This window comes from Lasiosphaeria miniovina (genome assembly GCF_030549165.1).
Source record: "Lasiosphaeria miniovina strain SMH2392-1A chromosome Unknown B0T26scaffold_2, whole genome shotgun sequence".
Taxonomy (NCBI): Eukaryota; Fungi; Ascomycota; class Sordariomycetes; order Sordariales; family Lasiosphaeriaceae; genus Lasiosphaeria; species Lasiosphaeria miniovina.
In genome coordinates this window covers 3,741,923-3,767,905 of record NW_026848221.1, presented here as the reverse complement: position 1 = coordinate 3,767,905, position 25,983 = coordinate 3,741,923, and the positions used below count along the sequence as shown (strand labels likewise).

The 25,983-nt window shown below is 53.1% G+C and overlaps 10 protein-coding genes and 2 non-coding genes across 12 annotated transcripts; 8 read left to right on the top strand and 4 right to left on the bottom strand.

Annotated features, from left to right (window-relative positions):
* Window positions 1-823: 823 nt before the first annotated feature.
* B0T26DRAFT_799740 (concanavalin A-like lectin/glucanase domain-containing protein) lies at window positions 824-1,864 on the top strand (the record flags this gene model as incomplete). Its single annotated transcript, XM_060446983.1, has 3 exons — window positions 824-1,016; window positions 1,098-1,116; window positions 1,185-1,864. The coding sequence occupies 3 exons, from the start codon at window positions 824-826 to the stop codon at window positions 1,618-1,620; spliced, it is 648 nt and encodes a 215-aa protein (XP_060300700.1). The 3' UTR covers window positions 1,621-1,864.
* A 907-nt stretch (window positions 1,865-2,771) lies between these two features.
* On the top strand, window positions 2,772-4,572 carry B0T26DRAFT_146874 (uncharacterized protein). Its single transcript, XM_060433442.1, has 2 exons — window positions 2,772-3,465; window positions 3,526-4,572. Exons 1-2 carry the CDS (start codon window positions 2,893-2,895, stop codon window positions 4,351-4,353), a joined length of 1,401 nt encoding a protein of 466 aa, XP_060300699.1. The 5' UTR covers window positions 2,772-2,892; the 3' UTR covers window positions 4,354-4,572.
* Window positions 4,573-5,175: 603 nt separating this feature from the next.
* On the bottom strand, window positions 5,176-5,248 carry B0T26DRAFT_t53. The gene has a single exon. It is a non-coding gene; the product is annotated as a tRNA-Lys (tRNA).
* A 117-nt stretch (window positions 5,249-5,365) lies between these two features.
* Window positions 5,366-6,645, top strand: B0T26DRAFT_695861 (uncharacterized protein; the record flags this gene model as incomplete). The annotated part of the gene is made up of 2 exons (XM_060441320.1): window positions 5,366-6,270; window positions 6,339-6,645. A coding segment is annotated over exon 1 (199 nt), but the record flags the coding sequence as incomplete, so codon positions are not given.
* A 662-nt stretch (window positions 6,646-7,307) lies between these two features.
* B0T26DRAFT_146820 (nucleotide-diphospho-sugar transferase) lies at window positions 7,308-8,993 on the top strand. The gene is made up of 3 exons (XM_060433441.1): window positions 7,308-7,760; window positions 7,891-8,046; window positions 8,133-8,993. The coding sequence occupies exons 1-3, from the start codon at window positions 7,455-7,457 to the stop codon at window positions 8,655-8,657; spliced, it is 987 nt and encodes a 328-aa protein (XP_060300697.1). The 5' UTR covers window positions 7,308-7,454; the 3' UTR covers window positions 8,658-8,993.
* A 4,697-nt stretch (window positions 8,994-13,690) lies between these two features.
* Window positions 13,691-14,749, top strand: B0T26DRAFT_639261 (glycosyl hydrolase family 61-domain-containing protein; the record flags this gene model as incomplete). Its single annotated transcript, XM_060437118.1, has 1 exon — window positions 13,691-14,749. One exon carries the CDS (start codon window positions 13,691-13,693, stop codon window positions 14,747-14,749), a length of 1,059 nt encoding a protein of 352 aa, XP_060300696.1.
* Window positions 14,750-15,878: 1,129 nt separating this feature from the next.
* On the bottom strand, window positions 15,879-15,965 carry B0T26DRAFT_t52. The gene has a single exon. It is a non-coding gene; the product is annotated as a tRNA-His (tRNA).
* Window positions 15,966-16,258: 293 nt separating this feature from the next.
* B0T26DRAFT_146793 (uncharacterized protein) lies at window positions 16,259-18,016 on the bottom strand. The gene has a single exon (XM_060433440.1). The coding sequence runs from the start codon at window positions 17,692-17,694 to the stop codon at window positions 16,447-16,449; it is 1,248 nt and encodes a 415-aa protein (XP_060300695.1). The 5' UTR covers window positions 17,695-18,016; the 3' UTR covers window positions 16,259-16,446.
* A 975-nt stretch (window positions 18,017-18,991) lies between these two features.
* On the top strand, window positions 18,992-20,382 carry B0T26DRAFT_146784 (uncharacterized protein). Its single transcript, XM_060433439.1, has one exon. It carries the CDS (start codon window positions 19,099-19,101, stop codon window positions 20,338-20,340), a length of 1,242 nt encoding a protein of 413 aa, XP_060300694.1. The 5' UTR covers window positions 18,992-19,098; the 3' UTR covers window positions 20,341-20,382.
* A 771-nt stretch (window positions 20,383-21,153) lies between these two features.
* Window positions 21,154-22,703, top strand: B0T26DRAFT_146767 (uncharacterized protein). Its single transcript, XM_060433437.1, has 2 exons — window positions 21,154-22,003; window positions 22,090-22,703. The coding sequence occupies exons 1-2, from the start codon at window positions 21,444-21,446 to the stop codon at window positions 22,565-22,567; spliced, it is 1,038 nt and encodes a 345-aa protein (XP_060300693.1). The 5' UTR covers window positions 21,154-21,443; the 3' UTR covers window positions 22,568-22,703.
* B0T26DRAFT_146758 (uncharacterized protein) lies at window positions 22,704-23,430 on the bottom strand. Its single transcript, XM_060433436.1, has one exon. The coding sequence runs from the start codon at window positions 23,253-23,255 to the stop codon at window positions 22,839-22,841; it is 417 nt and encodes a 138-aa protein (XP_060300692.1). The 5' UTR covers window positions 23,256-23,430; the 3' UTR covers window positions 22,704-22,838.
* Window positions 23,376-24,250, top strand: B0T26DRAFT_146774 (uncharacterized protein). The gene has a single exon (XM_060433438.1). The coding sequence runs from the start codon at window positions 23,606-23,608 to the stop codon at window positions 24,119-24,121; it is 516 nt and encodes a 171-aa protein (XP_060300691.1). The 5' UTR covers window positions 23,376-23,605; the 3' UTR covers window positions 24,122-24,250.
* Window positions 24,251-25,983: the final 1,733 nt, after the last annotated feature.

The window sequence follows — 25,983 nt, the reverse complement described above, 5'->3', positions numbered from 1 at the left end:
CGGCGAGAGCCCGAGCTACATGGCAGCCAAGACAATACCGTCATTAACCAGGAAGGCATGCAACTCGATCTTCTTGGCCCTGGTGGCAGCAGAGGGGGGCTGCTAGCAAAGATGGTCGACGGGGTGGCGGACGGACGTTGCATTCGACGGCAAGACGCCTGTCAAGCAGGGCGAGCCAAGCACGGTACTTATAGAAATAATCATTAGCCATCGGGGAAATTTGGCTGCACCCCAGCTAATCCACTTTGGCGGCGGGCCAAGCCTACACCTATCTAGCTGTCGATACTCGTGCTACATATTACCCGGCGAGTTTCAGATATTGCGCCGCCAATCACTACCGGTCCGCAGCCAAGCACGCCGCCGCCCTGGCCAATGGACGGGTCAGGGCAGGCCGCTGCCGCTTAAAGCCACGCTCCCCTTTGGGTGGCCAGCTGACTCTGCCTCGCTGTAGTCGTCTAAAGCACAAACATGGATTCCCCATACCCCACACGCCCGAGCTCGAGGCATCAATAAAGGATTTATATAGAGATTGGAGCCGGGTGGGTGGCTGCTGCCACCTCGGCAGTTGGCCTCGAGCCTCCCAAAGCCTGCAACGGTCCCGGAATAACGGATGTCGGTCCTCAGCGCTCTGGCTGGCTCAGCAGCACCGGGGCGTGTCTACTGTCCGCTGTCTGCTTGCAGATATAAAGCATAGATGGCTGAGCGGGCTCGTCGGTTGTCCCCTCCCGGCTCGCCCCGACACGGCCAGGGACGCGATACAGAAAGCCCGTGGCATATTGCAAACACTAAGCTACCTAGTTGCCTATTTGTGGCTGCCGCCGCCATGCTCTCTTTTGCCATTCTTGTTCTTTGCCTCTGGGCAAGCGGGCTGGGAGTCGTTGCCGCTCCCTCGGCGAACTACTTCTGGTCGTCCTGGAGCGACGGCAAGCCCAAGCTCACCACAAAGAATGGCGCCGACGGGAAATTCAGCGTCAAGTGGTCTGGGGACAAGGGCAACTTTGTGATTGGGAAAGGCTGTAAGTCTGAGTCTGCTGCTCTATTCTACGTGAATGCCTCTACATATTGTAGTCGCCAGTGCTAACTGCGTCCAACTCTAGGGAGCACGGGCGGCGCAAGGTAATTACTATCTCTCTCTGTCGATTCATTTCCCCTTAATTATAGAAGCTTATTTGTTTTGAATCCAGGGAGGTGACGTACTCGGGCTCGTTTGAGCCCGTGGGCAACGGCTACCTAAGCATCTACGGGTGGATGACCAACCCGCTCGTCGAGTACTACATCATCGAGGCGTACGGCACGCACAAGCCGTCCAACACGTCCGAGGCCAAGATGAAGGGCAACTTCACGAGCGACGGCGGCTCGTACGAGATCATGACCAAGCAGAGAGTCAACAAGCCGTCCATCCAGGGCACCGCCACCTTTGCCCAGTACTGGTCCATCCGCTCCGAGAACAAGATCGGCGGAACTGTGAATACCGGCAACCACTTCAAGGCCTGGGAGGCGGCTGGCTTAAAGATGGGCAAGCAGAACTACATGATTGTTGCCATCGAGGGCCAGGACTCCAGTGGAACCGCCGACATCACGGTTGGCGTGCCACCCGCGCCGGCAGCCACGGAGACCTAGGCTGTCTTCGATGTCGGTGGTAAATCTCTCTCGGCTAGAGGTTGGCTCTAGGCTGTGAAGTTAGGTGCCTTGTCAAATTCTGGGCGGTGCCGGAAGCACGGCATCTGGGCATCGTCCCTGGCGCAGTGAAACGATAGCTCGATGTCGTGCTTAATATACTTTTTTGCTGCATGATAGTGGCTCAAGTTGAATTGATTAGCTGACGGGGAAAACAGAGCATTGCTGTTTGGAAAGCTGATTTGTGACCCATTACCGTAACAATTCATTGAATGAAGCTGGTAACAGCCATCCCCAACACAACGTGGAGGTTGATCATCAAGTACAATAATAAGACCAAGGGATAGGAGACCGTCTTGGGTGTCATCGGTAGTGCAATTACAAGAGTCTGTCTGACAGGGTTGCAAGGAACGGAAGTGGATTTTTACCAAACTTGGCGAATCAAGTGAAGGGTCCCCTGAACCAGCAAAGTCGGAAGTTTTGGCTTTAGAAGTAAACAGTGGCTGGCAGGGGAGGGAAGCCGAAGACCTGTCGTCACTCTTGCCTTGGATCCTTAGTCATATTTCATCTATTCCTCGGTCTGAGATTTTGAGTACGAGACCTTGAACATTACTGGTACCTTGTGGCAGTTACTGTGCAGGTAAAATGCAGCCCGCCACACGCAGCAATTGAGGGGGCGCGAACCCTAACCCTGGAACTTACACGGCACAGACGGCAAAGCAAGAGCGCGCCGCGCAAGACAATTCGGAATTGAGCTTACCATAGGGTGGGCAATTGCAGTGATGCTCCTCCCTCCACAGGCGCAGGCGCAGGCACATGCAGGCGGCACAAACAAGGCGCAAGCCAACGTAAGACACTTGTGAGGTCGGGCCAACCACCGACGCGGGTCAGGGCGATGTGGCTGCCCTTCCTTCACTTTTTCCTTTTTCCACATTCTTTCTCTCCACTGGGACATGTATCTGCAAGCTCACAACGGGGCACGTGCAGGCATGGCCATCTCGCAGACAAACACCTCCTCCCTCGAAATATTTAGTGTCCCTGATAATCGGCCATCCCCAAGAAACTGCAATTTGCCCTTGGCGCGCTTCTCCCGCGCAGAAGATGTGCCTGAAATTTTGTGGGACACTGCTGTGACGCCGGCGCATCCTGGGTTTTGACGGCTCAGGTCGTCTCACTCTCCAGGACCAGCCCGGTCGTTCCTGACCCCCTTTTCCCATTATTGCCCAAACCACCGGAGGCATTCCACACCCCGCCGAGTCCGTATCTTCCGCGGAGATGCTCTTTAGGTTGCCGTCTTTTCTGTGGCGGCGGACGCGGCACCGCTTGCACGTGCGCCTCCGGACCCTGCTATACGTCACCATCGGCGGTCTGCTCTTCGCATGGCTGTGTCTGCCATACGACAACACCATCCGCCTGGCCATCCGATTCAATGTCAAGAGGATACAAGCAGCCCTGGGTGGCCGGCCAAGTGAGAACTGGGTCTTCGCCCCACCTAGGCGACCCATCAACCTGAGAGAGGACGCCCTCGTCATCGTCAAGACCGGCTACGGCACACAGCAGAGGGTGCAGGCTTGGTTTGAGTCTCTGAGCGACAAGAGCGAACTCCACGACTTTCTTCTTGTCGGCGACTATACATCTCAGCCGCACAAGCACTTCGTGTACCGCGGCCAAGAGCTGCCCGTCCACGACGTGGTGAATCAGACGTTGAGCCAAAAGGTCCTGTCAAACCAACAGATGCACCCGCGGGTCATCAAGTACCAGGAGCTTACTGCGGCTATTGAGAGCGGGGATAAAGAGCATAGTCTTGAGCTTGCCAAGTCCTCTGGATGGGAGCTAGATGCTCTGAAGGTAAGAATTTTGATTACCCCCTTGAAAATACTGACCATCTTGTTCTGACTGCGCGGACAGTTCATCTCGGCTCTTGAACTCGCATATGCAAAGTTCCCATACAAAAAGTGGTTTATCCTCGTCGACGACGACACGTATCTTATCCAGCCCTCGCTGAAGCAGTTTCTGAGCCAGCTCGACGCCGAACACCCCTACTACCTCGGTAATGTCGTCGGTAGTTTCAGCGCCCGATTTGCTCATGGGGGGTCTGCCATTATCCTCTCGCACAAAACCATGCGAAACCTCCTTCTCAAAAACCAGCCGGTGGTCTCGAGGGCCCACTCCGAGACTCTGTCGGAACCGTGGGGCGACCGGTTGCTCGCGAGGACGCTGATAAGGACGGGCGTATTTCTCGACGAGAGATGGAGCCACCTGTTCAGCGGCGAGACTCCGCGCCTCAGCAAGATCCGTGCCGACCGCTTCTGCTCTCCCATCCTGTCGTTCCACAGCCTGCACTCGCCCAAGGAAATGGTTGCCACCGGCAAGCTCTACCAGGATGTCAAGAAACCTGTCCTCTGGATCGACCTGTGGGAAATGTTCAGAGCGCCAGCGCCGTGGCGCAGTGGGGTCCAGACTGTCCGCCAGAACTGGGACCACGTTGGTGACCCGGAGACGGGCGACCCGAGCACGGTTTCTACCGTTTGGTACGGCGTGAAAACTGCCGATGAGTGCGCCAAGAAGTGCAAGACACACTCAAAGGTCTGCATGGCGTGGGCCTGGAGCCCCAAGTTCGGCAACCAATGCCGCGTCAGCCCGTGGATGACTGTCGGGCATGAGGCAGAGCACGTGCAGTCTGGATTCAATGAGCCACGCGTCAAGAAGCTTGAGATGAACTGCTTCCCGTATTAAGAATGAGGCAAACAACAGACGAGCTACGAATGCCAATTATTAGCAATGAAGAAAGGAAAAGAAAAGAACGTCTCACCGCCAGGTTGTCGATCAACCATGGCAAGACTCGAATAGGCATTCATCTCACCCCCGAGATTGGCGGCATCTAAAGCCTTGACGTCTTTTCAACTCTACCCGCGGAACACTTTCAAAGCAGTGTGGAGAATGCGGCTGAAACAGAGCCGCTGTGTCACGGTTACCGAAAACATGTTTACATATGAATAGCACAAACAAGTTACTCGTAGGAGTACAATTGACAGTACCTACAGATTCTTTGTTACCCGTTTAGCAACTTTGCCGACTCTGCGAAATGTGTTTAATGGGAGATGTGGCAAATTAGAGAGTCTCTGCATGGCTTTGTCACAACTTGACATGGTAAGATCTTGGATATTCTCTAGATTAGTGTAGTACTAGATAGTTGAGGGTGAGTAAATCATCAATATGCGGCCATTGGAAGCGGTAGTTAGAAGGAGAATTAACCGATGCGTAGGCAAGGAGAATTAAATAATAACGAGATAAGATTAATAACCTATTTATTATCTATTTATACTAGATCAAAGCAAAGCGTGAGACGAACGTAAGGGAGGGGATACGACGCTCAACACCGAACGGCGTAATAGCTACGGCGTTTTCTTTTCTTTTTTTATTAAAAGAGAAGGAAAAGAGTTCTGTGAGTGAACTCCCACAGTGTTGAACCACACAATAACGACAGTAAAAAGGAAAAGAAAAAAAATTCTTCTGCTATAGAGACAAAAGAAAAGGGGAACTCGCCGCCGGGAATTGAGCCCGACGTGGGGGTCGAACCCACAACCTTGAGATTAAGAGTCTCACGCTCTACCGATTGAGCTAGCCGGGCGAGGTTCTTGAATACGATTCTAGTGGGTACATTGGATCTTCTCCTCCCAGGAAGTGGATACTACGAATGCCGCTCGGCAGTGTCATTCCGTCAATTCGGTTATGGCAAACTTGAAGTGGTCTTTATTTGATTGGAAATACCTCCGAGAAAGAAGCAAGCGGATGTGACATTCTCAAGGGTGCCAGGCGATAATTAGTCATCTACGAATCCTACTTTGGTCATTGAGCTCTCTCTCGTTTGCAATGTCTCATGGTACTCATGGTCCCCTCATCTTCCAATTTGGCAAGTCTCAGGCTCTTCACCCTGCTCAGAGCTTTCACACTGTTGGCCCTCTCCATGCAGTTGGCGCTTTTGAGCCTTTCAAACCCCAGATCCTAGATCCTAGATAATTAGGTAGGCAACCATCTCATGATCAGATTCGGCAACCTCTCAGAACTGCTCACACCATGGACGCTCTATGTTGCCCGGCGACTGATGCCTCAGTAGACTTGCGAATATGGCAGGTTCATCGCCGGCAAGAGCTCAAGTTCCAGGAATCGAGCTGGCCACTTTCTTGTGCGACTCTTTCTTGTGCGACTCTTTCTTGTGCGGCTTGGACGACACCTCCTTCTTATGCGGCCCGGACGGCAATTTCTTTTTCCTTGAGCTAGTCTCGTAATCCCGTTGATTAACCCTTGACGGCAGCCTTGCCCAGCTCCATGCCAATCAGGTCTTTGACCTCCAGCACCCACGTCCCCCGCCAGTTGGCCTCCTCGTCAACGACCTGCTCATATCGCCAGGGGTACCTGGACTTCCTGTTGAACCGCTAGCCCCTCGGCGGTGAAGACCTCGGTGGTGGTGTAGTATCGACCACGGCCTCGTTCTTGCGCATCGAGCGGCCGGTTTTGTAGTCTTTTCATACCTGCCTTTTGGACTGCGGACAGTGGTTGTCCGACGGTCTTGGCGACTCTACCCATGTTTTGCCCTCGGTGTGTTAACTTTTCGGGTGATGAAGCGTGAGATCCGGATTCCTGCTGCAGAACCTAACGAGCTCGTTAGAACTGCGAAGAAGAGCGAGGGATTGGACAGAGTTAACAAAACATAGCCGAACCTGGTTGACTGGAAGGGATAGCCACTAAGACTCGTGTTAGTAACAAATACTTTTGGCGCTCATCCGGGCGACGATTCTACATTGATGCCGAACGTTTGGGATTTTTTAAACGGAGCAAGAAGATATTTCCCATTTTTGGACAGGGTGCTTCCGTGTATTTTACATATGTAGGCCTAGATTTAGGTTCCCGACTGTTCTGGCTGCTTCGTGATATCGAGAACTCGGTTAGCTGGGCATCTAAGGTTCCCAGCGGCAGCGAGGCCCTTTTTTGTGTTCAGGCCTTCCTAAAGATTCATGTTCACAAAACAACCCTTACAGCAGATTTTGAAGTGGGGTTGAAGCTGGAGTTGAAGCTAGAGAAAAGGTGGCAGGTGCGAAGAGTGGGGCCTGTTACCGCGGGGAGATCTCCATAAGTGCACAAGGTAATGCAAGCGTTGGAGAACCTAATGATCGCTGGCAGGGCGAGACAGACAACTGGAGCAAGCAAGAACTTTGACATGCCAAATCCAGACAATTACGGCATACGAGACTTAGCTCCCCTATTCTTCTTTGTTGCTTCTTGCTTCAAGTGTGTTTGCCCCGAGATCACTGAGGGACCTCAGTCAGCCCCATTACCAAAAACACTTCGGCGAAAATTAGTAGTAGTGAGAAAGCAACTGCCATCCAATATCGTACCAAGATACTGACTAGCAACCACCTATGTTACTAAAGACGTCGGTAAGCTTCTTGTTATACATCAAGCTGATAACGAATCATAATCTGAAACATTCACGGGAGCATTGAAACATCGGGCTGTTCTGCGATGGAAAGTCAAAAAGAAGGGATTCTTTGCGGGCCGTTCTGCATCCAGATCCGTTCGGGCCCATAACGGAGACACGGAGCTTTTTTGGGCCGTCATTGCGCCAGGAAACCCTGGTCCCGCCAAGAAACCCGACGGGACCCTGGCTGGGAAATTTGGTTGGGACGCGCGCGGTCCCTTTGTCAAGCCGCGGACCTAACCCAAGTGAAATAACGGCTGCGGCTGCATCGGAGCGCCGTCCATCTCCCGTCATCAATTTCTTGCCTCCTACGATACCGCGTCCGTCCTCCGGGTTGCCGACCAGGAGCACCGTAACGATGCGCCTCTCCATCAGGGTCTCGTTTGTCTTTTGGGGCATTGCCCTGCTAACGGGCATCTGCTATGTGATTTCGCGCGGGCTCGTTTTCAAGCAGATCTTCATGAACCACGCGGGCATTCCCATCTCGCAACCCGAAGTCGCAAACGCCTACAACGCCTCAGGGGATTCGCGCCCTCAGCTCATCCCCAAGCTCATCCACCAGGTTTTCCACAACTGGCACGACCCCGGTAACGAAGTGCTACCCGACGACTGGGACAAGGTCCGTCAGACGTGCATCAAGGCGAACCCCGACTTCAACTACACGGTAAGCACGCTCCTGCCCGTTCAACGCTCCTGCACCCGTCTCGTACCACGCAGGCGCCAGAGTCTACCCGTTGCATGCGACGAGAAGTGCTTTGTCGCAAGTCGCTGACAGTTTGCCCTGCCTCCTAAAGCTCTGGACCGAGAAATCGTCGCGCGATTTCATCGAGAGGGAATATGCCTGGTTCCTCCACACATACGACGGCTACCGATATCCCGTGCAGAGGGTCGATGCAGTCCGCTACTTTATCCTTTTGCATTACGGCGGTATCTACCTCGATCTCGACAATGTACGTAATACCTAGCGTCTGAATACGGCCCCATCTCGTGTGGCTCCGGCTCCCTGGCATTTCTGCTGACACTTTTCACGCTGTAGGGTTGCAAGACGGATCTGACGCCTCTCCTGTACTATCCTACGTGGATTACCGAACCTGGCCGCGGCGCCTTGAGCAATAATGTCCTTGCCTCGCGACCGAACCACCCATTCTGGAACCGCCTCACACTGTCGCTGATGCCTTGGGACTACAACTGGTTCTTCCCCTACGTCACCATCAGCTACGCGAGCGGCCAGTGGTTTGTGTCGGCCATCTGGCAGGAATACCACTCTCTCCTCCCCAAGGTCAGCGAGAACCCCGACATTGAGCACCGGCTGTATCGGCTCATGATGGACGATCGCGCCGGCGAGGATCCCTGGGTCTACTTCACCCAGGAGCGCGGCGGCACGTGGATCAATTGGGACAACTACCTCTTCTTGATGATTGGCGATCATCTTTTCCTCTTTGTATTGCTCCTGGTCAGCAGCATCTCCCTGGCGGGCTGGCTCATCACCCGGATGATCCGGAAGTACAAGACTGGCGGCTACTCGCGGCTGAAGACCCAGCTCAACAGATACACGATATAGGGATGCGTGGTTGAGGTTTCGCTATTTCGAGATTAGCCGCTTGTTCGCGCCACTTGGGAAACCAAATGGTCTGATGCTGTACCGCAACCGAAATGAGACGCCCCGGTGCCGAAGGACGTGCCCGGCGACTACGGACCCGACGTTGGCCATTTGGGCCAGAGACCAAGACACATTACCGGCTCCTTGATTTGGAGACAGTTATGATGGCTTGCAATCTGACAGGTCCTGGTACCTTCAGCTTGATCCGCATTCCTAGACCTCGCCGTCGGCCGTTACCACGCAGGGTGGGCTCCAAACCGGCGGAGGTGATGGGACCATCGGCACACCGCTACGTTTATATAGGCGGTCTGTCGAAGACAGCCTTGGTCTCCGCAATTAGTTGGAAATGCTGCTGCGCTGGAGATGCTGGGCAGCTTGATAGGAAGAGACCCGCCATTCCAAGCCGCGCCTGTTGTCGGTGTTAGAGGCTTGATAGAGAACAAGACAAACCATCCCCGCTTGGGGCTTGAAGAAATACTGATGCTTATACATGGCTTGAAAATTTGGAAGTTGGCGAGATATCTGGGATACATAACGTAATTGCATAGCGAGCGCGCATATATAGCGAGCGCGCACTTTTCCCACCCCAATTGAACTATCGCAAAACATCGTAAATTTCTCCACGATAAAACATGCCCGCCGTACGAAATGAAGCACAAATACAGCTTGCCCTTCAAGCTATGCAACGCGATAAGAATCTTCGCCTTGCAACTGCTGCAGCCCGATATTCCGTACCACGAAGAACACTTGAGCGGCGTTCGAACGGAATCCTCCCTCGAGCAGAAATTATTGCCAATTCGCGGAATCTTGACCCCCTTGAAGAGCAGGTTATCATACGAAGGGCTCTCGACCTATACGAGCAAGGATTTTCACCAGGATACGGTATAATAGAAGATATGGCCAATTTGCTACGCGCGACGCGTAACGCGTCACGCGTCGGACCACGCTGGGCTGCAAACTTCGTACGACGACAACCAGAGCTCAAGATGCGTTGGACGCGTCCGTACGACTACCAAAGAGCTAAATGCGAAGATCCAAAGATAATTGGCGCGTGGTTTGACCGTGTTCGTAATACAATTGCGAAATATGGGATTCTCGAGTCGGATATCTGGAACTTTGACGAGACTGGGTTTACGATGGACCAGATCTCGTCAACACTTGTTGTTACCTCGTCCGACGGCCGTGCGAAGGTGAAGAAGATCCAGCCTGGTAATCGGGAATGGGCTACCGTGATTCAGGCCGTACGGTCGGGTGGTGATACTATCCCTCCGTATATAGTGGTTGCGGGCAAAGTCCACCTCGAGAGTTGGTATCGCGATAGCCCTTTCCCATCCGACTGGGTAGTGGATCTCTCAAAAACTGGTTGGACGAATAACCGGGTTGGTCTTGATTGGATTAAACACTTTGACCAACACTCTTGCCGCCGTACGATAGGTGGAAAGCGACTCCTAATCCTTGACGGGCATGAGAGCCACCATTCGGCCGAATTTGAGGACTATTGCAAAGAAAATAACATCATTACGCTTTGTGTGCCTCCGCACTCATCACATCTACTTCAGCCTCTTGATATCGGGTGTTTTAGTGTATTGAAGCGGTCGTACGGCAAGGAAATTGAGAAGTTGATGCGCAACCATATTCACCATATCACTAAGCCCGACTTCTTTCTCGCCTTCTTCAACGCATTCCACGCGACATTTGAACCCGAAAACGTACAAGGAGGTTTTCGAGGGGCAGGCCTTATTCCATTCGACCCAGAGAAGGTCATTTCCGGGCTAGATATCAAGCTTCGTACGCCAACACCTACTGGGCCCCCCGAGGCCTCGTACAATAGTTGGGTCTCTCAAACGCCACAAAATGCTACCGAAGCCTCTCTACAGTCAATACACATCAAGGATCGTATTGCTAGACATCAAGGCAGTTCACCCACCCCGATTATTGAGGGCCTTGATCAGATTGTAAAGGGTACGACAAAGGTTATGCACGAGATAGTGTTGATGAAGGCGCGCGTGCGAGAGCTTGAGGAAGCAAATGCAGCATTGAGCAAACGCCGGAGAGCTAAAAAAAAGTCGTATCCGGGCAGGAGGACCATTAACTATGGAAGAAGCGAGTGATATTTTGGCCCAAATGGATACGCATGCATTGGTAGAGAAGGAAAAGCGATCGAGGGGTGGTCGTACGAGGAGCAACGCAACAGGTTTACGACACTGTAGTAATTGCGGCAAAATAGGACACAACTCTCGTACATGCAAGGAGGATGCGAAAATGGATGAGTAATTAGATTCTGAGTAGTTTCTATTAATTTTTTTCCTTTGTGGTGTTGGTATTTCGTATAATAGTTCAATTGGGGTAGGAAAAGTGCGCGCTCGCTATACATGCGCGCTCGCTATACAATCACGTTATACATAATTTAATTAGACGATAGGAAATGCTATAACCGGCTCAGCGCAGAGCGCACACCCGTACTAATCACGTCGTCAACTAATGGAAGTTGCTCTTGTGCCTTCCGCATCGTCAGGGTACCGCATTGTATCCATGCCCGTGGAGAACTATCGAGGCGTAAGGGAAGGGCCGGAGGGCCAGGTTTACTCGCCAGATACCATTCATCTGGCGGCGAAGGGGGGCTGGCTACGGATCAACAGCGCGTCGTGTATTGCTTCGTTGTGACATTCCCTGGCCTACTGATGTGCATTCTTGCTGCGCTTTCCCTTTCACAAGGCATTCATGACCTTGGTAGGCGTCACCGCTTTTCCTGGCGCCGCGCTGTTGGCAACATTGGCCTTGGTGGGAGAGGCTGGGAGACGTGTGGCAGCAAGCTCTTTGGGCCGTCGTGGACGCTCTGCAAGGCATATTTAGTTGCCTTCCTTCGCTGTAGGACATGTCAGCAGCCGATTTACCCTCCAAGGACGAAGCAGCCTCCGAGTCATTCGAGCCGGGCTGGAAAGCCGCTTCGAGCTTCTCATTGCTGGGGAGTATAATTAGCTGTTAGAGGTATGGTCATGGATCTGCTACCGCGAAACAGGCAGCCTGCGAGCAGCGAGGCTAGTTCTTGTGTGTCGAATGCGGAGGATATCACGACACTCGAGGGGGATGTTGTTTGGAATATCTGACTGCCAGGCTGGTCTAGATTATGTATGGCACCTACCAAAGTCTGTGGTAAAAGCTCCTTGTCTTTGTAGTTGGGATCTCTAAGGCATACCATATATGGCTGTGAGCTTGGTCGACTAAACTTGGCGTCGCTTTTCATCTGACAACAATAATACTTGACCGATGGAGTACATTACCTGCCATACTAGCTAGGAAGTGTGATCCGATCCGGTAATCCGGATAGTTGAAAGTGGATGAAGACGCGCGATCTTCTTTCAAAGACTGGGTGTATTTGCAGCCTCAGCTGAGATAGCTTTCGATTTGGCTAGGAATGGGACTGAGTTTCTTTCGGCACGAGGAGATCGCCAATCCCGTGAATGTATCACATCCATGTGGTGATATCGCGGCGGGCCTGATCCTGCGGGGAAAGGACTTGGAATGGTGGAAGTCGCGCTGGGTTGCCGTACCCTCGGATTTCGAAGCCATCACAACTGAGAAAGGCTCGGATGGCGGGAACTACTAGAACGATTTCTAGCTCACATGAACAACTCAACTGCTACTAAACTGGGAGACAGCGGCAAAAGTTGCCAAGATTATAGGTCTAGAATTTGTGTGACGCACGCTTTTATGCCCAAACTAACCTGAAAGCGCCAGGGCGGTCGTTCTTTCCTCTTGAGAGAAAGACGTTAAGATTGCCCCCAACAGAACTAACGTATCTCCTCAGAGCTGATTTACACCTTGACCAACATGGAACTTTCCAGGTTGCCTTACTTGCCACTTCCTGTTCGAGATGCCGCGTCCATATTGCACCCGCACCTCTCGTCAATGTCATAGACCCCAACAGCCGAAATTGAAACCCACAGCACTACCGGTATGCATCTGCGAGTCGGTATTAAAACGCCTGTCAGAAATTGCATGAACCTTGGGACTGGGACAGGCACTAATGAACAGCAGTGCCATACAAATGACAATGCACCCGGCCTTATCTAACTGCCTTGTTCAACTACAAAACAAGTGACTGAGTCTCCGCTGGCATCGGCTTGCCAAGTTCGCTTACAAAGTTGGTTCGTTTTGCCTAAAATGGGCTGCATCGGTACCGAACCACAGTCACAGGAGCACAGGAGCAATTCCAAGCACTGTTGCATGCCCCCACAATGGATGCGGCGTGGCGGACCCGTCTTGGTCCTCGTAGCGCCGCTTGGCCTTCCCAACGCGGCCCGGAAGATGCCTCCGAATCAAACACAGAGCTCACTGTTCCCCGTTCCCTGGATTCCATGTTTTTGCACGCGACTCGCCTCGCGGCTTTCGCCAATCACGTCCTGCTTCGAGCCCTAGACGCCCGGCTCAGCGAGATTGCTTCCCGGGGAACTGATGGACACAAGGCGGAAAGCTATCCGATATTTCCTCATGTGGGCTGGTGCATCCGGGACAAATGCTACCGTCGTCCGGAATGGCAGAAGGGCGTCATTAGATGGTGAAATTACTGGGTTCAGGAACGCCAAAGGCTGAACCCACTCGGTTTACTCCACAAACTTGGACTCTCGCCATCGTTGCTGTCACCAGGTGACCAGCCAAAGTCTCTTTCCATCACCTGCCTCATTGCGGTGTCGCCGGTCAGGATCGAATATCTGATGGATTCTCAGGTCCCATGTATCCCAGCCGGCCCGCTATCCCACTTCCCCTCCATACTGCGTCCTCGGATTGCAACGATGCTTGGATTCGGGTGGCAATCCCCTGACTGTAGGATGCTGCCACAAAAGTTTCGCAGCACGCCTGCGTGACATCCCGTGAAGTATAAGATGTTGTCGTTGTCGTCTTCGTTCTTTCTAAGGTCCTTGTATATGTGTATATCAAGCCGCCTTCAGACCTCGACGGCCGCCATCCCAACCGAACTCGAGCATAGTTAGAATATGTCTCCCAAGTCTACTGTTCTCCTCGCCTCCTTGGCCGGCGCCGCTCTTGTGGTAGCGCATGGCCATGTGAGCCACATAATCGCGAACGGCGTGTACTACCAAAACTATGACCCGGGATCCTTCCCCTACCAGAGCTCGCCGCCAAAGGTGGTCGGCTGGACCGCGAACAACCTAGACAACGGCTTCATCGAGCCCAACTCCTTTGGCGGACCCGACATCATCTGCCACAAGGGCGCGACACCTGGCGGCGGTCATGCTACTGTGGCGGCAGGCGACAAGATTAGCATCGTGTGGACTCCCGTCTGGCCTGAGAGCCATGTTGGGCCCGTCATCGACTACCTCGCGGCGTGCAACGGCAACTGCGAGACGGTCGACAAGACAGCGCTGCAGTTCTTCAAGATCGACGCCGTCGGCTACGATACGGCCAAGAGCAAATGGGGCTCTGAGTTGCTGACCGACAACAGCAACAGCTGGTTGGTGCAGATCCCGGCGACCCTCAAGCCCGGAAACTACGTGCTGCGACACGAGATCATCGCGCTGCACGGTGGAAACCAGGTCAACGGCGCGCAGGCGTACCCGCAGTGCTTCAACCTGCAGGTGACAGGATCCGGCACCAACGTGCCCAGCGGCACGCCCGGCACCGCGCTGTACGGTGCCACGGCTTCGGGAATCTTGTTCAACCCCTACACCAGCCCGATCATCTACCCGATCCCGGGGCCGACTTTGATCGCTGGCGCCAGCAATGTTGCCCTGAGCCTCTCGTCCATCACTGCGACCAGCAGTGCGACAGTCCCCGGGAGTGGAAGCGGTGTCGTCACCACCTCCTCGGCAGTCGTGGTCACCCCGACCACGAGCAGCACGAGTGTCAAGAGCACCACGCTCTCGACAAGCACCACTGCTCCGGCAATGACAGCCACCACGACCCCTACACCGGCGCCAACGAGCGTCCAGACCAAGTACGGGCAATGCGGCGGCAGCGGATGGACCGGGGCCACGGCATGTGTAGCCGGCTCGTCGTGCTCGACCGTGAATGCTTGGTATTACCAGTGTGTGTGATTGGTTCCGAGACGAAGTTTATGACGTATAGGGGGGCATGCGGCGGGGTCGTTGTGACCTGAGAATGAGTTCACGAGATGTGAACGATATCGGCTGTGATTCATGACGGGGATGACGGGGTTTGTTGCTTTCAGGTTCTCTTCAAGATTTGCTGTATATAGTTAAAACAAATCACATTCAAATCATTAATGTTGCCGAAGCCTGCCTCGTCTCGCCGCTACCATCACGAATCGCCACCAAGATCTATAACTGGGTTGTTTCTGTAACGGCAATAGCGGACGGAGATCAAGATAATGCCCAGGTATGCCTCTAGGATTATAAAATAGGCATTCAATGAGGTATTACCCCCTCACCAAAAAACCTTTACGGCGAGTCGTAGGCCCTTTAGACCTTGGCAACCTTTCGCAGTATGGTGGAGGCCGTGGCAGTTCTGGCATCTTATTGGCTTGAGGCATTCCTTTGGAAAGGTGGTCCGACTCGCCATAATTGTGGCATTGGTCAGACACGTTCTGGTTGTCAAGGTACGGGTACCGCGCCGGCTGGCTGTTTGTCGAGGCTCGATGTTGCAATGCCGCCGAGCCTGCCAACGTCCTCGTACATCGTTTCCAAGGGACGTACGTTGTGTCCGTGTGGCCGCTCGAGAGGATCCTCGTCGATGCCCAAGAAGCATCCCCGAGACATGGGGATCAATTCGCCCTGTCGAGTGCGTGTCAAAGCGACACAGGTGCGCTGACGATCGCATGTGAACCTGGGGAGCAAATTTGAACAAGGTCGACAATGACAAAGCCCGCCGAGGAGCCTGGCGATCCATCAACAGTGCGAAGTTTAGTCTGTTGGCGTTCTTCGTTGGCGAGCTGATTGTTCCGAACCCGGTATTCTAGCTCCATCTGGTACTGGAAGAGCTGGAACTAGTAGAAAGCAATGACGAGAATCTCCTTTTTTGCCATTGAGACACGTCAGGCTCGCATTCCTAACTGCCTCGATCGCCATGTCGCAACCGTACTTGACATTGTCCAAGTTGTAGGTGAAGCCGCCATACTTTCTGTCTGCGCGCCTTGGAGATCTACTAAGAGGTGGATCCAGCCTGAACCAGAAAAAGAAATCGGCACATGCAGAACCCAAAAACATCTGGGATAACCAGGAATCGAACCTGGGTCCTCTCGGACGTTGGAGCTCCCACCACAACGAGAAGTACTGACCACTATACTATTATCCCTTTGATGAAAACTCCCAGCCCTAAACGCGCGTCTTCACCAAACACCAGGCAGGGCAACCCCAAAACAAACGCGACCTCTGTGCGATCTCACTCACTCACGCGCTAATTGGTCTCGAAGAGTTTTGATGGTCCCTAAATATTTACTAGCAGGGGACTTCTCAAGATATAAAAGGCCTTAATAACTTATAGCTCGTCCTGAAGGTTTTTCGCTAAGGGAGGCAGTCGTTATGAGGATCTATATTATAGAATCCTAGAGGCCTATCCCTTCGCTAGAAATACCTATAAAAGACCTTTTTTAGCCGGTTGATTTATTGTTTCCTTTTCTTTAAGTACCACGCCAACAAACGTACAGTGATTGGATCGTAGGCACGCTTTACCACCGACATTATTATCGATAGAGGGCGGAACTTGCGGTCGGAAAACCCGTGGTTCTATTCAATTGCAACATCGCAGAACCACATTCTGGATTTGCGAGTGATGTCTACTGCCTTTCCTTCTCACGCCGCTTGATTTGCGCAACACAGTATTCCCACTCCTCAAGACTTGACCTCTTCATCTGTTGGAGGAAAAAGTCGGTCAAGGGCTCATACCGGCTTGATCCCGCCCAGTGCCTGAATACCCACCGGCTGGCTTCACGATAGCTCGTCTCTCCATTGTCGTTGGGATTCATCCAGCCCCCGGGACTCCAGTTCCTAAAGCAACCTCCTTCATGGAACATGAGTTGGGGGCGGAAAAACTCGATGGGTGAGATGGGCAGCAGGGGGTGGTCCTTGAAGTGATCCGAGTCGGACGGGTACACGGTCGCCAAGTTGAAGTCTATAATGACGATGGGTCTGGCTGGGTTGTTTGTAATCATGACATTCCGTGGGTAAATATCGTTATGTCGTATATGGGCGCGCCAATACAGCGTCATGTCAGCCTCGACAATACGGAACATGTGGTCGAGCCGGTCTAGCTCGAGGGGCAAGAACTGGTGGTGCGAGGGCCTTTTTTCTTTTTCGGCCTGCCTGACTGCGCGGTTGATAATGGCACCCATGTTATCTCCCTCGATGAACTCGAGGAGAATCAGGCGTACTGGCCTACGGGCTGGCTGCGGCTCGGGGAGGCCGGTCTCAACAAACATGGTCCATGAGCCGAAATAGCGTGGCACGAGAGACCCCTGGAGCTCTTGCGGGATGTGTTCGTATGCCCAGGCCTCGCGAGTGTAGTCCATGTCGGCGGCCCACATACAGTCCATCCAGAAGTCAGAGGCGTCAAGTTCGCTCAAGGGGTAGCCCATGGCATCGTAGATCTTCGCGACATAGTGGTGGCTTTTATCAGAGTCAAGGTAGCAGCGGACAAGACGCGCGCCGCCGGCCCTGTCCCCAACTGGCCCAACAACTGTGAGCGATTGATGTTTGTGGGTGAAAGCTATCTTTGCCCGGACATGAGGCGGAAGCTCAGCCGGAGGGTTAGCAATGACCACTCGCAGTTTGTGACGCGGCCCGTCCCCACTTTCCAGCTCCTCGTCGGGGATGGGACTGCGCGTGTTGTTGGGGTAAGGGTATCCGAATGGGTCAGGCGGAAGATGTGAATGGATTTCAAAAGTGGCGCCAGGGAAATAGAGGAACGGGTTGGGGCGGTAATATTGGCCGTCTCCATCTTGCCCCGAAGATTCTGGCTTTGGGAGTTTACTTTGGGCTCTTTCACTCGAGGAGCGGTTCGATGCTGATGTGTTTTTGCTCGACATGGCGCAAAGGGCAAGGAGGTTGGTTGACTTATGCTGGTGTTGGAAGCAATGGCAGTGATGATGATGATGATGATGATGAATGGCGACGGCGGTGGCAATGGCGATAGTGTGCAATGTGATGGTGTGTTGGTCGCTGAGTCTGCTTCAATAATCAACTGACTGACGACCAGGCGGCTTGTGTTTGAGCTTTAAATGGGGAAACACGTCGGTCAGTGCTTTTCAAGGCTGGCCAGTCAGGAGGACGACAAAGGTGGGGGCTTCAAGCCTTGTTCCGGTGGATTGTCTAACCCGCATCCGTGACTCGAAAGATGTGGTTATAAAACAACATCAACGCCTCCCACAGACAGACACGCGTTTCAACATTTGGGGACATGACCCACACGAGACGAGGCATCACCTGTTGGCCTCTGTATTGCGCCGTCCTGTTGTCCGCTTGGAGAGACATGTTGTTGGGTGCGCGTGTGCACATGCACAGTGCGACTGGAACGCGTTACCACCTCCCTGGTAATCTCCCAGGGTCTGTACGGCAAAGGACCCGACAGCTTGGGACGCCCAATCATACTTCACCAAAAGAGTGAGGCCCAGGACACGGCTCAGAGACGAGGCCAATTGAAGAACGAGACACCGCCATCTATGCAGGTCCAATGTTTTAGGACTGGCAGTTGGTGACGGTGACCGCTATTTCGATTCAAGTGGGAACGGTTCCATCTGCCCCCTCCGCCTCCGCCTCCGCCTCCGCCTCCGCCTCCGCCTCCGCCTCCGCCGTCCTCCTCATCCCCGTCAATGCTGTTGGAGGCTGCTGTTTGAAGCTGCGGGCGACCAGCGGCCTCTACAAAGGTAGCGTACCTTACTGACTACCTACTGAGCCAACCTTAGGTACTGAGCCAGGCACTCATCCGAGGTATATTGATCCTCGGTAATCACCGCCCGGTACCTCGCCTTGGTTCCCCTCGCAAGTACCAGTAGTACCAACACCCTAATTACACGCCAAGCAGCTAATGGTAGAAATGGCTGACCCCTGTCTGGCCCTATCCCCGCCGCCTCGATGGCTGCATTTCTTCACATCAGATAGTCGTTGGGCCTTTACGCCGCAAGCTGACACACCATCACTGCATATCTCAGCCGTTTCAAACCGACCAACAGTTCATCTCTCGGAAAGGAGATGCAATGGACGTGGTAGAAGCTCTTGAGATAAAAGGATGGCGCTCTCCCCGCCCACTTCTCCCAGATAAATCGCCAGCATTCTCTTCAGACCATCCAATCTTCAAGACATTCTTCCTCGATACTGATAGACAACGCCGGCCCCCTTCTTTTGCCTTTTTGTTCCCCCACCAAGACCAACACTTCTTCCATCCCCTGTATTATCAGCAGTCCCAGCATTCAGACCGATAGCTCGCAATCACAATGTCAGATACGCCACACCGCACGCTGCCTGTGGGCCAGGCAACGTCGGAGCTAGGGCCATCGCAGCTGCCGCCGCCCAACCCGATGTCCCAGACATCTTCAAGAGAGTCATCAAAGCCGCCGTCCAGGGACTCATCTCTGTCAAGAGACCCAGTGTCGATGTCAAACGCCGTCACAATTAGCCGTGCCTTCGACTTGACCTTGCCCACGATTCCTATCAAAAAGAACTCCGACGACCCTGTAGCTTCTTCTAAGAAATCGAGTTTCGGTACTCAACTGCCATGGTTTTGGCTACATCGACCAGCTGCAATCTACGTTAACATGGCAGAAAAAATCTTAGAGAATTCGATTGTTAAAAGGCAAATAATAGCAAATTGCCTGGCTCCTTTGGATCCGATGATTGTCCTTCGACACGAGGCTGACGTGGTGAATGCCGGCGACCAGCAGTTGCTTAACCCAGTGAATTTTACTTTCAAGGCTCTGCATGCCGCAGTTCCGGAACTCTTCATGCAGTCTGAATTTACAGCCACTTCAAATGATGAGCCTGGCGATGACAACGACACTGACGCACAGACGACCAAAAGTAGTAAGAAACAAAAGAAGAAAGACAAACCCCGACCCGATATTGTCTGGAAAGCACACAACCAAGTTTTTGCAGTCCTGGAATATAAAAATATCAACGCCATTGACCCCAAGGAGTTCCAAACTGCAGCATTGGACCTTGGACCAGACTCTGACAAAGAGGCTCTCATTAAGGACAAAAAGAAAGAGGTTCAGGAATTTTCAAATTCGCTTACGCTTTTTACCGGGAAATCCCTTCAAATCATGAGGCAGCTATCGAAATATGCCAGGCATAAGGATTTCAGTCCCTTCGCCGCCATACTCACTTATGAGCACCTGTTCCTAGCTGATTACTCGAGCTACCAAGATGGGGACTATATACACGGCACCCTCCTCATCCGCAAGAATGACGATGGGAAACTGCTTCGAAAAGCACTGCTCGGCTGGTTAGCACATGCTTACGATAAGACCTTTGAACTTGACCCCAAAACTAGTGAGGTACTAATTACTCCTCGCATTCCACCGCCGCCTACTTTACCGTCGAAGACCTCGACTGTTGAGCTAAGATCCGGTCCTGCCCAGACAGCGGCATCTCTACGTGAGCCGTCGGGTAGCGGGAGTGATAACACCAAAAAGAACACCAGTGCTAGGGACGCCAAGAGTAGGGGGGGAAAGACGTAGGGGATGGAGTTTAAAGCGCGCAGTAAGCCAATAAAAGAGCGTTCTCTTTGCAATTCATCACACCATTTTAAACCGCGGCCCGTATTAGAGAGCTTGCTGGCAAGCTCTCCTCTGCTTTGTTTCGTCTTTCTGTCTTTTTCTCCCTTTTTCGCTTACTTCCTCACCTCTGTTATTCCTTTCACTCTTTATGTGCTCTTGGTTCTGTCTTGATTCACTATCACACTCGTCATTACAAGAAAGATGATATTCCGACATACCTTGATGGTTTAATGGTAATTGACCGGGCTGGCCCCATAATTACCTTGGATTATCTTAGATTAGTCTTAGATTAGATTCAGAGCTGCCGTAATAATTATCTAGATTGGGTACTCGCCACCAGCTCTTTTCTCTCATGTGAAGTCCGAGTTAATTAATCATAATTATAGCCTGGGAACCGGGTGAGTGATAAATGGAGAAAGCGGTTCGGACTGTCGAAAACGCATGTTTGGACTGTGGCCCTTGAAAGGTTTACGGCGCAGCGAGCATCAACCTGGCAGTGAATGCTCTTAGAGATGTCAGAGCCTCGCCGAGGAAGAAAAGGGGCTGGCAGAGCCGAGGCCTGCCTGCGATGAAATGTACACAGTAAATTCGATGCGCTAGTAAGGGATCCTAGTGCTTACGGACTCCACATTTCAGGGATGAAACGTCTCTTTGCGTTTTTTTCAAAAGGCCAAAGGCGGTTGGTTTCATTGGTCGCCTCGCCGGCCTGTGATGCGCCAATGTGCCTAGACTCACTGACCCTGCAGTGTGAGGTCTCACTAGACCGGGATCCATAGTAGTTTGTTGCGGCGTGGTAAGATTTCCGGACTACGCGACATGAGAAAATCGACGTTGCATCGTGTTGCATCCCCAGCGAGTACCTATCAAGCTCAGCAAAGTGGGCCACTGGACATGCGCAATGAAACCCATACCCATTCTCAGCCTCATCAGCAAATGCAAGTCTTACTCCTGCTCGGATACAAATACAATGCAGTGAACACGCCACGCGTCAGCCAAGTTCAAGCTGTGGAAGGACTGGACGCAAGCATTCATTCCCGGTCAACGACCAATTCATTGCCTTCACCATGGCAGTCTTCAAGACCCTGCTCATTGCCCTCGCAGCGGCAGCCAACGCGCCAGCAGCTGTCGTTGCCTTCCAGCACGACCCCAGGGCGACCAACACGGGCCTGGCCAAACGGGCCGACGCATACCCGTTTTGCAACCCAGCCACGAACCCCAACTGCATCGCCGGCGGAAAGTATCTCGTGCCGATCCTCGAATTCTCCTCCGAGAACGGCCCCGGCGATCTGGCCTACCAGCAATACCTACCCGCCAGCCCGTGGACCTTCTCCAAATGGACCAACGGCCTGATGCCCGAGCGGTGCTACTACTGGGGCGTGACGGCCGACAAGTGGAAGGCCACCGACTTTCTCGTTTACAATGTCACGTACACCGACTGCGCGACGCCCTTTGTCGTGTGCCGCCACCAAAAGTCCACCAAGAGCATCGGCCAGCTCGCGTCGGTACGTGACATCATGCTGGCATCGTCCCTTGGGCAATTCGTGCAGAATGTATTCATACTGACAAACCCTCTCGGCTGGCAGCAAATTGGCAAACTTCCCGTCAGGATGCGGCAGGCGTCCTCGTGAGTTTTTTTTTGTCACTCCAATCAACCACTCCCCCAAACTCCTCGAGAGCGTAAAACTAATTGCCAACCCACCCTCCGCCCAGAATCTACATCGTGTACGGCGACCTCAACACCGACAACCCCAACTACGGGGGGTACATGGCGACGCTGGCGGGCGACGGCGTGGTGGTGGGGCGCAGCGTGGCCTACTTTAGCACGTCGCTGGTGCACGAGACGGGCCACGCGGTGGACTCGACGCTGGCGTCGCCCGGCGGCGGCAAGCCCTTCTCAGGCACGGCGGCGTGGGCGGCCGCCGTCAAGGCCGACGGGTTCGCCGTCAGCGCGTACGGCGCGGGGTCGTACGTCGAGGACTTCGCAGAGGCCGGCCGCGCCGTTCTTCTCGACACCGTCGTGCCTGGCGGCCTCGCCGCCTTCACCGGCGGCAAGAACGCAAACCTCACACAGATCGCCGCCCAGCTCAAGGCGTTCAAGGCCGTCGCCGGCACGTTCTATACCCCTGGCGGTAAGTGCGACTTGGCGAAGAAGTTCCCGTTTCCGACCAAGTTGGTGAAGAGAGAGTAGTCACGCAAGGGGAAAGCCCACGCGGGGTTTGGTGTGGCGGGATGTTGAAGTTGAATACAATTATTTGGGTAGATTTGGTTCGCGGTTTGGCTCTGGCGGCACTTGTCACTTGCCCTAAAGGGCGCTTTTAAGCTGGTGGAATGAGAGCAAGAAGCCCGGTACTACCCCTACTAGCGGCGCTACCTCTATCGATAAGGACAACGATAATGATGATGAGGAGTCTTCCGGCCTCCCAAAGCCAAAGCGGCTCAAAACCACACTTAAAACACCATCAGGCCCTCGCAAAGCTCCATCGTCCAAGAGTCGCGCCTATGAGGAGGCAAAGGCACAAAAGAGGGTCCCAGAGTCTTATAAGGGCATATGCGTCCTCACTGGTGGCACTTACCAAGTGGAAGAGGCTCATCCTTGATCTCCGAGTCATCGAGAAACTGGGCAATAGCAAGAATGCCATTTCCATTTGGAATATGTTGCAGAGTTTCTTATATGTCATTTTAGTCTTCTTAAATAAGAAGACGCCGTCTTCGTCCTCGCCGAAGACTAAAGATATTAACTTGGCGCTCCGGAAGGCCGTGGGATAATATCCGCCGTCATTGACTGCCTTGAACGCGCGGCTCAAGGACATTCTGCGCTCTTTGGCGGTGGGAAACACCGCGCGTAAGGCGGCGTCTATACCATCTAGAGCCGACATCTTATGACGATATAGAGCAGGAGAGTATATATTGCGGTTTCGAAGACTTCGTGGACAAATAGATGTGAAATACGCGAGATCTTACGTAGTTTTGTTCAGGGAAAGGGAAAGGAAGCGTGGTAGGTTTTGGAAAGACTGGAGCGCGTTTTATTTTCTAGGTCTGAGCGGAGAGCGCGCGCGTCTTTTTGTTCCATTCACCTGAATAGAAGGCGCGTGCTTCCTATTGTTCAATTAGTCTGAATAGTCTCCCATTCATCGCTCGGCTCTGCCTGCTCGATTTCTTTTCCTTATCCTCCTCCACGTAGCGCAAGTATAAAGATCTTCTCTTTCTTTGTGCTTCCGACCATTACATGCACACTTCAATCGCACCAGAATTTCTTCTGATAGCCTCCGTGATCATCATGTCGTCCGCGGCTTCCGCCAGCTCTGACCCCGCCGACCCCGACCATTCAGAGGTCACTATCGAAGCCTCAGGCCCCTACCAGCCTATTATGGCCGCGGTTCGCCCTTACGATCTCTCACGGGTATTCTTCACAAGGCTAGCATTTAACTTACAGTTCACCCGACAATTTAACCAAGTTTGGCAAGACGATACGCTTTGGGAGCACGTCAACCAGGACGAGGCCTTAACTACCATGGCCAACGCACTCCTAGGCCTGAGAAACAACGATGGCCAGACGGTTAGCGATGATAGGAGTGAGATTACGATAATGAGGATAGCGATAGCCATGACGAGGACGATACTGACGACGAGGACGATAACGACGACGAGGACGATAACGACGCCGAGGATGATGACGACAGCGACGAGGACAACGACGATGAAATGTTTAACGCGAACGACCCCAACGCCCCGGTCGGTATAAATCTTCATATTAGCGATAGCTTCACTATCAACGGCCTTGAGCGCCTCCGAGCCGCCGCGTGTAACGCCCTTACCGGCCTCGTTGTTATGGCGATCCACCAAAACTCGAGCGTTCCCCACACCTTGACCGAGGCAGAGGCCCGCTCAATCACTACCCTCTTCTTTAGGGCTGCAACAACGTCACAGCCTTGGGTTGCTCCTGTCGTACGGGTAATACAGTCAAACTGAATTGTTACTCAAAGTGTATGAGTACAAAGAATGTGTATTGCTTGCTTGAAGAACCAAGCAAGCTCTAGCCAAGACCTTGGCTATCGTCATCGTATATATTTTTATGGTGGTGGGCCAATGGGCGATGTCCCACTGTCCCGAGGTCCTGGTGCTCGGAACCGTGGGGCCTTGGCGTTGTGTTCTGGTGTCCCGCGCTCCTCCAGTACAGGGCCCTGGGACACCCCTGATTGGTTGGCACCAAACTGGGCGTGCCCCACCGCCGTGCATTTCCTCAGGGAACTCGTAACAAAGTGGATTATATAGTATGGTTACGCACCCGTACGGCCTACACAGCGCCTACGGCCGTGCCGTGAAAGTTCCAAGGCTCCGAATTCGACGAATATATCTGAATTTATATATTTTAGACCGTTAAATAAGAGCACACAACATGGCAGCAGCCAGTCACGGAAATTTTCCACAAACAAGACACCACATGCTGATTGGCCTCGATCGCACCCGGTCTCGATTTGGCCTCTATCGCACCCAGTCTCGAAATCGGTTGTCTTTGCTATCCCATCCTTGTTGCGCATGGCCACAGAGTCACTTGGCATCTTCTTTACCAAGTCTAGGTTTACACCGAGATTGGAGATGGGCAAATCCTTCATCACCGCGGACCACACGTAACCTAACACACGGCTGTTCGCTACTTATCTAAAGCCGAAGCTATGAAACTAATAAAAATGGCATGTATTCGACAGATCAAGCTGTCCTGCTAGCCATGGACGTATCGCCGAAGGCATGCAGCCAGCTCATATCGGCGGGACCGGGGGAATCTTCGTCTACTATTCCTGCTACACCGCTCTTCAGCTCACACATCCGATTCTGGCCTGGCGAAGTCAGATACGAGGAGACCCTGGATTGGAGCAACGATGGATTCGTAGGCTGGTGACGATGTGCGTGGTCGAACATGTCCTTGAAGCCGTAATTACTGCGGTCTGGCGACAGCAATGCTTTTGGTGCAGTGCTCGAATGGAGCGCTCTGGCACCGCCGCTACCGATTCTAGATGGCATGGTGCTGCTTACCATGGATACCACCCACCCATGCACCTCAGATTGGAAAATTTCAATATTCTGCACAGCTCGAGCGGCACACGACCACTCGCCCAACCCCCCAAAAACGGCTGGGTAGACGGCTGGCGCCACTATAAGAGCCTGCTTCGGTCGTCTTCGGGTTTACATTTCCTCAACCAAACATGGCCGTGATAGGGGCTTTTTCAGGACGCGCTGAATATTGAATAGGGCGAGTGCGCCATGATCATGGGTGGCGGTGCAGAGAATAACTGGCAATGGGGACGTGATGGTCACCCGACGGTGGATAGGAACATGCAGGCGATGTTCGGAGCGCCACCAGCGGGAGCTCGCCAATTCCTGTCCGTATAGTCGTTCGCCATCCGCTGTGCCACTCAGGGGTGCGTGGGCAGCGAAGAACACGGCGAATCGACAGAGCCGTGAGCACTTCCACCGACTATAACTAGCCTCAACATGTCCCAGTCAATTTCTTGTCACGCCTCCAGTCTCAAGCAGGCCCAGCGCAGTTTTCCCCAAGAGTCCCAAGGCACCTACCTCCACATCACACACGATAACACGCATTCTCCC

Excerpts from the sequence above, each read along its gene's own strand:
- B0T26DRAFT_146874 (XM_060433442.1), top strand. The coding sequence starts at position 2,893 with ATGCTCTTTAGGTTGCCGTCTTTTCTGTGGCGGCGGACGCGGCACCGC. Across the intron at positions 3,466-3,525 it reads GGGAGCTAGATGCTCTGAAG|TTCATCTCGGCTCTTGAACT; the intron begins GTAAGAATTTTG and ends CTGCGCGGACAG.
- B0T26DRAFT_146820 (XM_060433441.1), top strand. The coding sequence starts at position 7,455 with ATGCGCCTCTCCATCAGGGTCTCGTTTGTCTTTTGGGGCATTGCCCTG. Across the intron at positions 7,761-7,890 it reads ACCCCGACTTCAACTACACG|CTCTGGACCGAGAAATCGTC; the intron begins GTAAGCACGCTC and ends TGCCTCCTAAAG. Across the intron at positions 8,047-8,132 it reads TCTACCTCGATCTCGACAAT|GGTTGCAAGACGGATCTGAC; the intron begins GTACGTAATACC and ends TTCACGCTGTAG.
- B0T26DRAFT_146793 (XM_060433440.1), bottom strand. The coding sequence starts at position 17,694 with ATGTCGAGCAAAAACACATCAGCATCGAACCGCTCCTCGAGTGAAAGA.
- B0T26DRAFT_146784 (XM_060433439.1), top strand. The coding sequence starts at position 19,099 with ATGTCAGATACGCCACACCGCACGCTGCCTGTGGGCCAGGCAACGTCG.
- B0T26DRAFT_146767 (XM_060433437.1), top strand. The coding sequence starts at position 21,444 with ATGGCAGTCTTCAAGACCCTGCTCATTGCCCTCGCAGCGGCAGCCAAC. Across the intron at positions 22,004-22,089 it reads AGGATGCGGCAGGCGTCCTC|AATCTACATCGTGTACGGCG; the intron begins GTGAGTTTTTTT and ends CCCTCCGCCCAG.
- B0T26DRAFT_146758 (XM_060433436.1), bottom strand. The coding sequence starts at position 23,255 with ATGTCGGCTCTAGATGGTATAGACGCCGCCTTACGCGCGGTGTTTCCC.
- B0T26DRAFT_146774 (XM_060433438.1), top strand. The coding sequence starts at position 23,606 with ATGCACACTTCAATCGCACCAGAATTTCTTCTGATAGCCTCCGTGATC.